This window comes from Budorcas taxicolor, chromosome 20 (genome assembly GCF_023091745.1).
Source record: "Budorcas taxicolor isolate Tak-1 chromosome 20, Takin1.1, whole genome shotgun sequence".
Taxonomy (NCBI): Eukaryota; Metazoa; Chordata; class Mammalia; order Artiodactyla; family Bovidae; genus Budorcas; species Budorcas taxicolor.
Window position 1 is genome coordinate 17,749,970 of NC_068929.1, and position 13,056 is coordinate 17,763,025.

Sequence of the window (13,056 nt, forward strand, 5' to 3'; positions counted from 1 at the left end):
TCAGTATCTTTCCTAAGAAGAAAAAACAATCTCTTACATAACCACAGTATGATTATCAAGTTAGTTTAATATTTATACACTATTATTATCTGATATGTAATCCATATTTAAATTTCCTCAGTTGTCTCAGCAGTGTTTTTTTTAACCTTTCCCTCCTCCAGTCTAGTTTCTATTGCATTTGCTCATGTCTCTTTAGTCTTTAACTCTCCGGAACAGTTCCTTGGCCTTTCTTTGTTATTTGATAATATGTATGTAATTTTTGTTTGTATGATATACTGGTATAGACCTTGTTCCTTTTCTCAGTTTTTAAGTGTTTCTAAGATCCACCTATATTAATGTGTAGACGTCTATCTTGTTTGTTACTTCCAACTTCTGCCTAGTTTTCCATAGTATGCATCTGCCAAAGTTTACTTATCCATTCCCCAGTGACAAACACCTATGTTGTCTTCAATTCCTTGCTATCGTAAATAATTCTGTCACTAACATCCCCATACATGTTCCTTTTAGGAATATTTCTGGAATATCTCTCCAAGAATAGAATTGCTGGGTCATAATGTTTCTTCTATTTAATTTAATCAAAGTACTGCTGAATTACCTTATGGAACAGCTGCCCTGCCACACTTTAACTGTTCTATACTAAGATCTCAATTTCTCTATACCATTGCCAATATTTAGTCCTAGGTAACATTCTCATTTTTGCTAATATGATGGTTTAAAGTTTTCTCTCATTTATTTTCTCTAATTACTAGTGAATTTCATTTCTTTTGCCAAACTCCTCACTGATAGTGTTTGCTCAGGAAGGAGCTTTTCTGTAATACACACACACATACACACACCACAGGCATGCACACATACACACACACACTCCAGCCTGGTCAATGTATTAGAGGGATATTTTGAAGCTGATGTCATGAATGGCAATTGTAAAGTCCCATTACACTTTGTGTCACTGTCAGTAAACCAGGTGACATTAGTCATATCATTTCTCGGATTTTTTACATTTTAAATATAATTTGTAAAAGTATACATTCTCCTAGACAACTGAAACCAAGATCCTTAAGACAGCTATCTGCACCTGACCCTTAAACTATGAAGATTATGTAGAAATAGAATTTAAGATTTACTTCTTCAGATACTTGAATTCATTAATTTTCCAATCTTTTCCCTTATTTACTTCTGAATTTTTAAAAACTATGTACTCTATTGGTTATTTTTCAGTTGGTGTCCAAAATTTGTTATGTCTAACTAATTGCAAAGAATAGAATTTCTAGAGTACTGCAGAAATTACTTTGTAAAAAGTAAAAACCTCCTTAAATATACCTGATTGAATCTAAATGCCATAGCGATTTGGTAACTATCATTATGCATTTTAAAAATACACAAATAGGTTCTTCTGGTTTTTGTTTCTTATTTTTACAGTGTTGTATTGGTTTCTGTTCTATAGCAACACGCATTAGCCATAGTTATACATACATCCTCTCCCTCCCTGGCCTTCCTCCCCTGCCTCCGTCGCATGCCTCCAGGTCATCATGGAGCACCGGACTGGGCTCCCTGTGCTGCACAGCTTCTCACAGGCTGTCCATCTTACACCTGATAGTGTGCATATGTTGATGCCACTTTCTCCATTCCTCTCACACTCCCTTTCCCCAACTGTGTCCACAAGGCCATTCTCTACATCTGTGTCTCCATTCCTTCCCTGCAAATAGGTTCAACAGTGCCATTTTCTAGATTTCATATATATGCGTTAATATACTATACGTGTTTTTCTCTTTCTGACTTACTTTATTTAACAGACTCTAGGTTCATCCACTTCACCAGAACTTACTCAAAGTCATTCTTTTTTATGGCTAAGAAATATTCTATTGTATATGTGTACCACAGCTTCTTTATCCATTTGGTTCATCTTTTATAGTCAAATTTACATCTTTTTTTCCCCTTCTTTAGCTCAGTGTTTCTGCTGCTCCTTTCCCTCCCAGAATATCATTCCTAATGCATATTTTAATATTTCTTAATATTTTTTAAAAACATGTTTTTATGCTTTAAAGTATTTCAATTATATAAAATATCTCTACAACAAACAATTTAAGTTACAATTACATTTTTTAAATTTCCTGTGATCATAAAAAATCTTTTTTCTGGGTTATATGTTCATTACATTACAATTATTAATAATTGATTAGAAGAATATATACATATTATGAATTTTAATAAATAGTTAAATATAAAAGTAAAGTTTATGTTAGAAAATATATCTTTACTAGACTTGATCTTAGCCAAAAGACCAAGAAACAATAGAAGATGTATCTTTAAATGTATATTTTCAATTACTGTATTTACCTCTGTACTGTTAGAATAAGACAGGGTTTCAGCACCAATTCAGCTTCTTTATTTTTTTCCTATAGATGTGAATGTTGATAAAATTGGATAACATATGTAGTTGAGATGAAGAGATTTTATTATAGAAATATCACTCAGTTCTTTTGAATTATTTGTTAAAACATAAACTTGGGGATCTATCATCAAAAATTTTAACAACCCATCAGCTATTAATTTGATTATATCGTCCTATAAACGTGATGAAAGCAAGAAACTACATATGTTACTCAATCACTGAAATCATTCTTCTTCTTAGTCCTGACACTGTTTCTAATTGTCTCTTTCCTTGACACCCATGTTTTTATACCCTGAGGCAATGAACTATTACAAAATTACGGATGAGTGAAAGGTAAATTTTTCTGTTGTAAGGTGGGAGAAATATGATTTCAAAAGAAACTTTACTTTCATAGAAAAGAGTAAATAAGAAATTATGGAATCTTTAAAAAATGATTTTCTTACGCCATCTGTGCCTGCATACACCTATCTTAACATAACTCAGGGATTTGTATGCTGCTGCTGCTGCTAAACAGAAATGATATTTTTAAAGCTGTCATTTTTCCCAAAAAATCATTTAGCATCAACCTTTGTGAGAAATATAGAGTATTAAGTTTATTGAGTTATAAATTTACAGTTATGAACTTTTTAGTGTAAATCAGTAGCTGTAAATTTATATATGTTTTGACAAAATGTATATCTAATTCAACAAACAGTATACTCCATCATTATGTTCCTGGAAGAGGTTGACTTGAGTGTGGTGATGTCAAACCCAAGACTAAGTATTGATATTCTTGGAAGGTTATTTGGTGGTTTCATTTAGGGTGCTCATATAATTCTCTTCTTTTGCTTACGTTAGTCCCTACACCTGAATAATTAGTTCCTCCTCCCTCGCCCCACCATATCTGTCTTAATGATAGCTCTTTTATACTATATTTGTGAATTCATCTTACCATACATGTCTCAAATCTAATCCCTCTTCTCTGTCCCGTGCCCTCATTCAGATCAATTGGTTATCATCTTTTATCTGTGCTCCCTGGCTCCATTCTCTTTCCACTCTATTGTCTCCACCACAGAATTACTATAATAATTTTTCTAAACTTTGGATCAATTCCATGTTCTCCTGCTTAGAAATTTTCAGTCGCTATTACTGACAAATCTTTAAAGTCTGTGCACTTGCTCAAGTGTTGATACTTTCTTACATGTACTAGCTTGAGACTATCTGTTCTCAACTACTTTTCCAAATTTTTCTCCAGCAGCTATTCTTATCTGTTTTTTACTTGTGTCACACAAATTACTTACTTCTTTGAAAAGATATAATGGTGTACTTACTAGAATGTCACAGTGGACACAACAAGGATATTTTTTAGTGATTTCACCTAAACTTCTGACTCCTTGTGATGAAAGACTTAACTTTATTCATATGCAGTGATCCTTTACAGAAAAATTTTATGATTTATCATTGAGATATGTTTTCAGATCACAGTGATAGCACTCAGCATAGCTATAGGACAGGGAAAAAATGACAAAGAAAAGCTTTAAAAAATCAGAGAGGCCATGTTAAAGAAAAGACTATACTCATAATCCTTAAATGTATCAAGATTTTTCAAAAGGTGGTTTGAAAGCACATACACACACAAACATAAATTACATAATGTATTGAATTCTCCTTTATACATATTAAGAAAAAGAGTTTTTATGTTTTGCCTATAACATAGAACTCTATGGATCATAACTATCTTTTCATAGTTCCATTTTGGATTCAGCATTATGAAGTAGCTTGAACTCTAGCAGGTATTAGGTAGGGGCTATTAACAGTTTCAACACTTAGTAACTGTATGATTTTTATGCGTCAATTATACATCCCTGTCTATTCAAGGAGAGACTATCATATGAGATAACATTTGAGAGTATAGTATAAATTTAAACAGATTTAGAAACACATTATATCATTGAATTATTCCTTAATCTCTTTACATTAATCCTATATTTCCTTAGAGAATCTAGTCTATCTTGATAGAAGCCATATGTTGATAGGGCTAATAAATGATCTAAAAAGGAAATAAAACATATTGAGGGTTTGTTTTATTTATTTTTTTCTAATTTTTTCTTGTATGTTTCTTATGTTTCTTCCTTGTCAAAACAGTTTTGGTATGAACCATGATGGAATTGGAAATTCTTGTGGGACAAAAGGTCATGAAGCAGCAAAACTTATGGCAGCTCACATTACTGCAAATACCAATCCCTTTTCCTGGTCTGCCTGCAGCCGAGATTATATCACCAGCTTTCTAGAGTAAGTAATCTCTGGAGAGTGATGATGAATTGCTCCAGAAGTAAGCCATTGATAGAAGCCTAATATGTAGTGCTTCAAACTTTGCATAATGAGTAACTTTTATGGGTCCCAGTGATACTTCAGACTGTTCCCCAAATACTTCAGTATATCATTGTGGCAAATTTTAAATTTTTTTCTTTGTACTCAAATAGAACACAGACTAAATTAGGGGGACACAAACAGATTAAGGAACTGGAGTAAGACTGTAAAAGGAGTTGATGATGTGAGTTAGAAATGTTAAATAAATGGGAAGGAATGTTAGAAAGAATTTAGATTTACATAACTTAGTAATGCATAAGCCAAGCCTTAATTCAGTGATTACATATTTCATTTTGTTGGTTAAAAAAAAAACTGAGTTCTGTAGAAATGCCAAAGTATCTAATAGTAACAAACAACAACAACAACAAAAAACCAAACACCCAGGAAATGAAAATAAGAAAATGAAAATTTGTCTTTGAAAATATATTAAAGTGACTCATCTTTTCTCCAGTTTGAGAACTTCTTTGCTGGTCCTTTAACATATATTCTAAGAGTCCGGTTATTTAAATTTGAAGACTATAAATTAGCTCAGGTGTAACTATGTTTAGGAAAGCAGATGTTTTTCCATATTTCACCTGCATAGAACTTTAAGATTAGACTTTGGAAACTGTTAGACTTAGGTCTCACTCTCTAACAGTGTGATCTTGGTCATTCATGTTTTTTACTTAAACTTTCTAATATTCAGTGACTTCATTTGTTGAATAAATTTAGGTAATGATACACATATTATTAAGTTGTTATGTAAATAATTATGTATAACACCATAGTGTATATAAAGCACTTAATAGACATTCATTACGTGGTATATTAAATAATATCAAGGTTTTAAGCACTGTTGTTCTGTCATTACCTTCCACTGTTTTCTGCCATTTTTTTCGGAGGAGGAGTGATTAAGTATTGTGAAAAAGTTGGTCATACCCAAAGTACAGGAGAGCAACAGAAATTCTTTTTAAAAACTGTCTTTGTTTAAAGTTCACCTTAACATGATCATAGTGTAATGTTTTAGAAATTCGGAGGGAGACCTGGGTTTGATCCCTGGGTCGGGAAGATCACCTAGAGAAGGGAATGTCTGTCCACTCCAGTATTCTTACCTCGAAAATTCCATGGGCAGAGGAGCCTGGCAAGCTACAAGTCCATGGGTTGCAAAGAGTTGGACACAACTGAGCGACCAACATTTTCTTTCTAACACTATGTAGGGTAATAATACTTATTAAGATTTTGATTCATATCTGCTAAGAACCAGATTATATTCTTAAAACTTATAATTGCATATTTTTAAAAGCCCCAGACAAGAGATTTTATTAATAAATTACTGAGAGCAGTGCTTTGCTCAGTCAAAGATCAAAAGACAAATGTTTAAAATGGACTCTTTTGAATTAATGTGATAATGAAATTGAAGGAATTGGAAGTATTTTTAGAAGGTAGCTTTTCTGGATGGCTATACTATAACCTAACAATTTTTAATTTTTGTAATAGATAAATTATAATACTTGCCTTGTGCCAAAACTGGGTGAAGGACCACAGAAAATTTGACATCTTTTTGTAGTTTTTTAACACAAAGCACTAGCAGTATCATTTTCTGAGATGTTTTAACAAGATCATATAACCTAAACTTTAAGCACTGTTGAAGATCTACTCTCCCTAGAAATGAAGCCAGATCTGGAATTTCTCCCTTGACTGGGCTCATGTTTTTATAATGAAATCTTAGTGTCTATCTCCAGAAAGACAAACTGTATGAATGCTCAGTATTCCTGTGCATTTTTGAAGACTTTTCTCTGCTTGTTTTTTGCTTTTTTTTCCTTCCCCAAGTACATCATTTCTCTCTGCTCTGTCTTGTTTCTCCTGTACAGCCCATTTGCTAGGAATATCTCTTTATACTAAATACAAGGACTGGTTTTGATCTCTTGCCAGACCCCGTGTAGTTAAAACTGTATTAAGGCTGTTAAAACATTCCAAAAGGGAATCCCTAAATTGCTGATAAAACACAGTTAAGAAATCACCACTGGTTTGTTGAGAGATGTAAAATTATTACTAGTTACAATAAATCATTCCACTGAATTAATTGAAAGAATTAATCCAAAAAGCATTATGTAAGCCTTATTGCCTCTTTGCATTTTCTATGTGTAAGCATAATTAGTGTTGACAGGGTTCTAGTGGGTTTATTATCCTGTATTTTATAAAAATATTTCTGTTGCATCCTCATGGGAATGCTCACAAAGTTAAAGGCATTAGTAAAAGATAGATGTAAAAGACAATGGGTAGGGATTTGGGGAGAAGTTGGCATCTCTTCCCCTCTCTTTAATAGTAAACTAAATAACTCTGTAATCTGACCAAGCAATAAAGGTTTTTTAAACACAAGGCCCTTTAAAAAGGTCAGTTCACTGGAGCACAAAGATACAATAGTAACTTTCTTGAATTTCTTTGTTCCTCTTTATTAATGCAGGGGACTTAATTGCTTTAACAGCTTTGTGTGATCTTTTTAAAAATCCAGTGATATTTTGATTAGGGATTGAGGTTACATTTATGTTTTATAGTTGGCTCAAAAAGACTCATAACATTTTATTTTAGTTTCTCTTCTCAAGAAAAAGAAATCTTGAAAGATGAATTGTTTAGGAACTGCAGCCCTGCCAACAGAATGCATACTTTTCTCTACTTAGTGACTATATAGGCCAAAGATGATGGTGGATTTTAACAATAAGCTTTCTATGATTTATAGAGATTCACTATTCACTATGTTCAACTGAAAGCAATTCCATGGCCTTTAAATGCCAATAGAGTAAAAAAAGTCTCTCGTGTCATTCTGAAACACTAGGTGCTATTGATCAATCAGGAGATGGTGTTTACCAACTCCCAATATTTTTTTTCAGATTTCTTAAACTCGGTGATTCAATAAGTGGTTCATGAATCGCCCAGAAGCCGTCCTGATTAAATAATAAAGAACCCATTACCGTTAAAATGGACGTGTTATGCCAGCTTCTGATGTTTTCGACGACGGCTTTGCAGGTAGTGTCCTTCCTATCTGCCTGCGGGACTTATTTATTTATTTATTCATTTATTTATTTATTTAGAAACTAGAGAAGATGAACCTGGTATTATGGCTCACATTCATTGATGTCTATGGGCTAATTTACCAGGCAGTAGAAGGCAGCCAGAAGTAATTGAGGCCAGTTTTTCATATATTTTCCACCACTTAGTGGTAGTACAGAGTAATTTCATATAGTCCTCAAAAATCCTGGGGCCTCTGTGAATCAACTCTTGCTCTATTTAAATTAAAGTCTGTTATATTGTTTGAACTGTCAGAGATCTGTAGCAAAATTTCCTACAGTTCCAAATTAAATATTTTCACAGAAAAGATGGAAGCTGAAAAAAAGAGAAGCAATATTATGGTTGAAGATGAACTAGAAAGAAAGGTAGAGCTGCAAGAGAAGTGATATAAGATGAACAGGACAAGTAAGGCACTTAACAATTCTTCTAGAGCAATTACTTTTGAAGGTCACTATCAGTAGTCTATTAGACAGAAAACAACTTTTATAGATGGGACCTCTTTTTTATGTGGAGCCAAAAAACAGCTTAGCAAAACAAATTTCTCCTCCTTCCATTTATCTGACATATTTTGGGGACTTCACTCTAACCCATAAATATCTTTGATAAGTCATAATTACATATGGAGAGAAAGAGCATAGCTTAGTAAACATGATTAGCATAGTGTTTGCATATTGGAAGCCTCAAGTTCAGTTGTGTTCAAGTATCCCAGTCCTATAGAGGGTAAGAGATAAAGGTCTGATTTAGAGTAACTCATTTTAAAGGTAATATATTGTTAGTTTTGTCAAGATTGGTAAAGCAATTTATGAAAATGTAGTAGGTAAGACACTTGACTTGCCATAGATGAGACACCTAATTCATTTTTGCTTAATTTACGTGTGTTAGCACAACTTTATAGGAAAAAGTGGATGTTATATTATCTGTTAACTTTTTGTTGTTGTTGTTAAGAAACTGTTAAGATATAATCAGGGTTATACAGAAAGATTTATTTCTTAGATTGACCCACTGTTATCAGCTGAAGATCTGTACTTTATAGTGTAATTGTTTAACTAAAAAATAAATCTAAAATTACAATTATGTTTTCATGTGTTCTGGAAACAAAGCCAAGACACCATATTTTACATAAGAATCTGTACATTTTAATTGAAGACACAAATCTGGCTCATGTTTCTATTTTCAAAGCTGATTTTTGAACTCTGTAAATAAGACTTCTCTAAATTAGAAGTAGAATACATAAAATATGACTTTGCTATCATTCTGTAAGGATTTCTGGAAATGTAAATATACTTTGATTTACTAAGAGTTTCATAATTGAGGAAAAAGCATGTTCTCAAACTAATAACAAATTTTTTGCCTTGTCTTAGAAGCATAAAGAAAAGTGGAGTGTATTAGTTCAATAATTACCTATATTGCTATAGACACTAACCAGGATTAGACTTTTAGTTGTGAAATATGTGCTTCTAGGGAACTAATCATACTTCTACTTTTATGGAGTATACAGTTTTGCTCAGGACAAGTGTATCTTGTCGCAAGCAATAGTAAGTTGTAATAACATCTTATAGGTGGAATATACAATGTTCTCCATTTCATTTATTATTGAGTGAGGTTTATGTTTTCTGAGTGAAAAAATTCACATATGACACTAGGGCACAAGCTCGCTATGCTTAAAAGTGGCATTTTATGAGAAAATTCAAGAAAATTTATATATAATACTACTATTAATTTTGAAATAGCATAAATAACAGGCTCAGTATCATAAGAATTATTATATTGACTAATTGTGACTTTAGTAAAAATTACTCATAGCCTCTTTTTGTTAAAACAACTATAAAATATGTGTAATTAATTCATATCTAATATTTTTAAGAAAATCATTTATACCAGAAGACAATACAAAATGATTTATATCAGCATAATTTGCAATTTCCAGAAATTAGAAATAATTTAAACACTTGTTAATAGAAGTGACATAGTCTTAAATGGAATATCAAAGAACAATATAAATGAATAGCTTACAATTGCGCACCTCAACATGGATGTGTCTGTCATTCATAATATTGAGCAGAAGGATAAAGTCATAAAAGAAAACCTACAAAATGACTCCTTTTATGTAGAATTCAAGAACTGTCAGATGAATCAATTGAGAGATGAATAATTGCTGAGAACACCAAAGAAAGTATTATTTTAAAAATCAGGCAAAAACAATTATTTTAAAAATCATTAATTGCATCCTCTTCCCTGTAGATTCAGAGTTTATACCTTTTATTTATTTGGAGAATGAAAATGTAATATGTGGGCATTAGAAATTTGAATTACACAGAAAAAAATCATTAATTCTTTGGGAGACAAGGAGAGTTGTGATTGAGCACTTGGAAATTTTCTAAGGGGACAAAAAACAGAGAAAACACTTCTTAGAGTTAAATGTACATCTCTCAGGTTCATGTCCTCTATCTTCGTTCTATACCTATATCTGTGATACTTCATAATGGCAATTGATGGCACAGAGGCATGAAAATATCCAGAATTATTATCTTCTAAGGGCTTCCCTGGTGGCTCAGGGCTAAATAATTTATCTGCCAATGCAAGAGATGCAGGCACAATCCCTGGGAAAGATCCCTGGAAGAAGGAAATGGCAACCCACTCCAGAATTCTTGCCTGTGAAATCCAATGGACAGAGGAGCCTGGCAGGCTGCGGGGTCTCTTTAAGAGTCAGACAGCTTGAGCGACTAAAGAGTTAATTAATACTTAATGTTTATAGGTTTAACTTACTTGAAAGTAACCAAAAAGTAACAGACAGATTTTAGTAACATGCAAAAACTGTTTTTATAGCTTTAACCCTCAGTTAAGAATTACAGTATGAAGACTATCTTACCCCTCAAATATTTCAGTCAAGGTTTTACTGTATATAATATTTATCATTACTAGAAGGAAAATATGTGGTACATTTTCTACCCAAAATGTAAAAACAGTTTAAGTCAACCTTGCAGATATCCTACACTTGCTATCCTAGAGCCAATACTAGTAGGTAAAACACTAGACTTACAAGCATTGATATTTTGTACAACTATAGCCAAATCCATTTTAAAAGGTTTTTGTTGATGCTGTATTCCTAAATACATGTTTATTATTTAAAGGTCTGGTTTTTTTTCACTTGTATTTCATATGATGTTTCTTCTACAAAATATATATATATATTGGAAAGAGAATGACATGTGCTAGATAACTAACTAAGCTAAGTCGCTTCAGTCGTGTCCGACTCTGTGCGACCCCATAGACGGCAGCCCACCAGGCTCCCCTGTCCCTGGGATTCTCCAGGCAAGAACACTGGAGTGGGTTGTCATTTCCTTCTCCAATGCATGAAAGTGAAAGTGAAGTCACTCAGTCGTGTCCGACTCCTAGCAACCCCATGGACTGCAGCCCACCAGGCTCTTCCGTCCATGGGATTTGCCAGGCAAGAGTAATGGAGTGGGGTGCCATTGCCTTCTCCGAGATAACTAACTAGACCACATCAATACAAAGCAATTGAAAGACAAATCACTTTTGGGGTAGACTTTCTCAGAAAGATTTTCCCACAGGGGACCACAGTACATGGCATTCTTCATTGTCTGGAGGCTCCTGCAATAGTCATCTGATTTGGTAGTTTTTAAAGAATGCCAACCAGGATTGAAAGTGAAAAGAAAAAATGAAAGTCACTCAGTCATGTCTGACTCTTCGTGACCCCATGGACTCCAGGTCAGGAGTGGGTAATCTTTCCCTTCTCCAGGGGATCTTTCCAACCCAGGGATTGAACCGGGGTCTCCTGCAGGTGGATTCTTTACCAGCTGAGCTATTAGGAAAGCCCACCAACCATGATTTGTAGACCATTAATACCTGGGAACAAGAACTGTAAATGAAGTAATTACTGTTGTTTCTTCCTAGGTTAAACCAGTTCTGTTAGCTATCAGGAAAGAATTTTTTCCATATTTTATTTTTCTCCTCAGGTTATCCTGTTTGTAAACTTTTGGGGGGTCCACATACTTCTTTCTCTTAAGTTTTTAGGTGCTAAAAATAATTATGTATACTATTTTTTAATGGATTTTGAGCTGGTGCCACTTAAGTGAATATATCTTATACTTTCTTTGTTATGCTATTGGCAAATATTTAATATCCGTAGGATCCTATACTTAAGTATGTCAGTGTTTAAAATTTTTCCATTAATTTATATAGAACTTAGCTTGATATTTTATTTTTATTACATATCTAGCTCCTTTCAGAGAGACTTTTATAGTTTGGTTGTAGATAGAGATGAAATTTATATTTTAGGAAAAAAATTAGGAAATAAAACTACTAATGGAATTACCTCATAAATTCTTCTTTTGTTATACTTTCACATTGACCTCTTTATCACTAACCTTAATATAAACTTTGAATTTACTAGTAGAATTTTATTTGGCTAAAATTTGCATACCCATGTGAAGCTATTTTATATAATAAAAAGAACTTGCTATTTTTAAAATTCATCTGGAAAAAAAAATTCATCTGGAAATGGTCTTTCTTAGTATATGTCAATTTCTAAAAGCATTGTGAACAGAAAATAAAAAGGATTCTGTCATGAAATATGGATAACTGGGTGAAAAAATTTCTCTATTAGTTAGACACCTAGAGCAGTGACAAATGAAATGATTATAATAGCCAATAATAACATCCATCTATTCAGCACTACATTTATTATTCCATCTAAATATCATTATTGTTTAAAATCAATCAAAAAAGCAAAAAAAATTAAAAAATTAATCAAGAGGCATAAATGAAAGAAAAAGGGGTCTTTGAATCTATCACCTTACGAATAGCATGGTTCAGTTTTTGAAAGGTATTTATTTGCTTCTATGCAAATATGTATTAGTATATAACATTTACTTTCACATTATAAGAATGATAAAATTTGAAGTGAATATGAAGTTTATTATTACGTATGTTTTTTTCTTGCTTACCTATAAATGAAAATTTGTACTGTCCTAAATAATAGTTGAGGAACTTCTACTTGTAAAATTATTTTCCTTTGGCAAAGTGGATGGAAAAGATTTGGAAAAAAAAACACAAGTGCTGGCACAATTGACAGGAATGTTGGAAAAAATTTTTAAATGTTGGCATAGGAATTCTTTAAAAATTCTAACTTACTCACATGTGAAATGAAAGTAAAAAAGCATCTGTCCTATTTTATGCACACTGACTAAATAAAAAGAACAATTATATTTAGCAAAGTATAAAGCTCCTTAAACTCAAGATATTCTGTC

General features: G+C 32.6%; 1 protein-coding gene across 1 annotated transcript in view; it reads left to right on the forward strand.

Moving 5' to 3' along the window:
• ADAMTS6 (ADAM metallopeptidase with thrombospondin type 1 motif 6) overlaps positions 1–13,056 on the forward strand; it is a 275,958-nt gene that overhangs the window by 129,128 nt on the left and 133,774 nt on the right. The window contains exon 9 of the mRNA XM_052659189.1: positions 4,517–4,663. Coding sequence (XP_052515149.1) covers positions 4,517–4,663 — 147 coding nt within the window. The remainder of the gene's footprint in view (positions 1–4,516; positions 4,664–13,056) is intronic.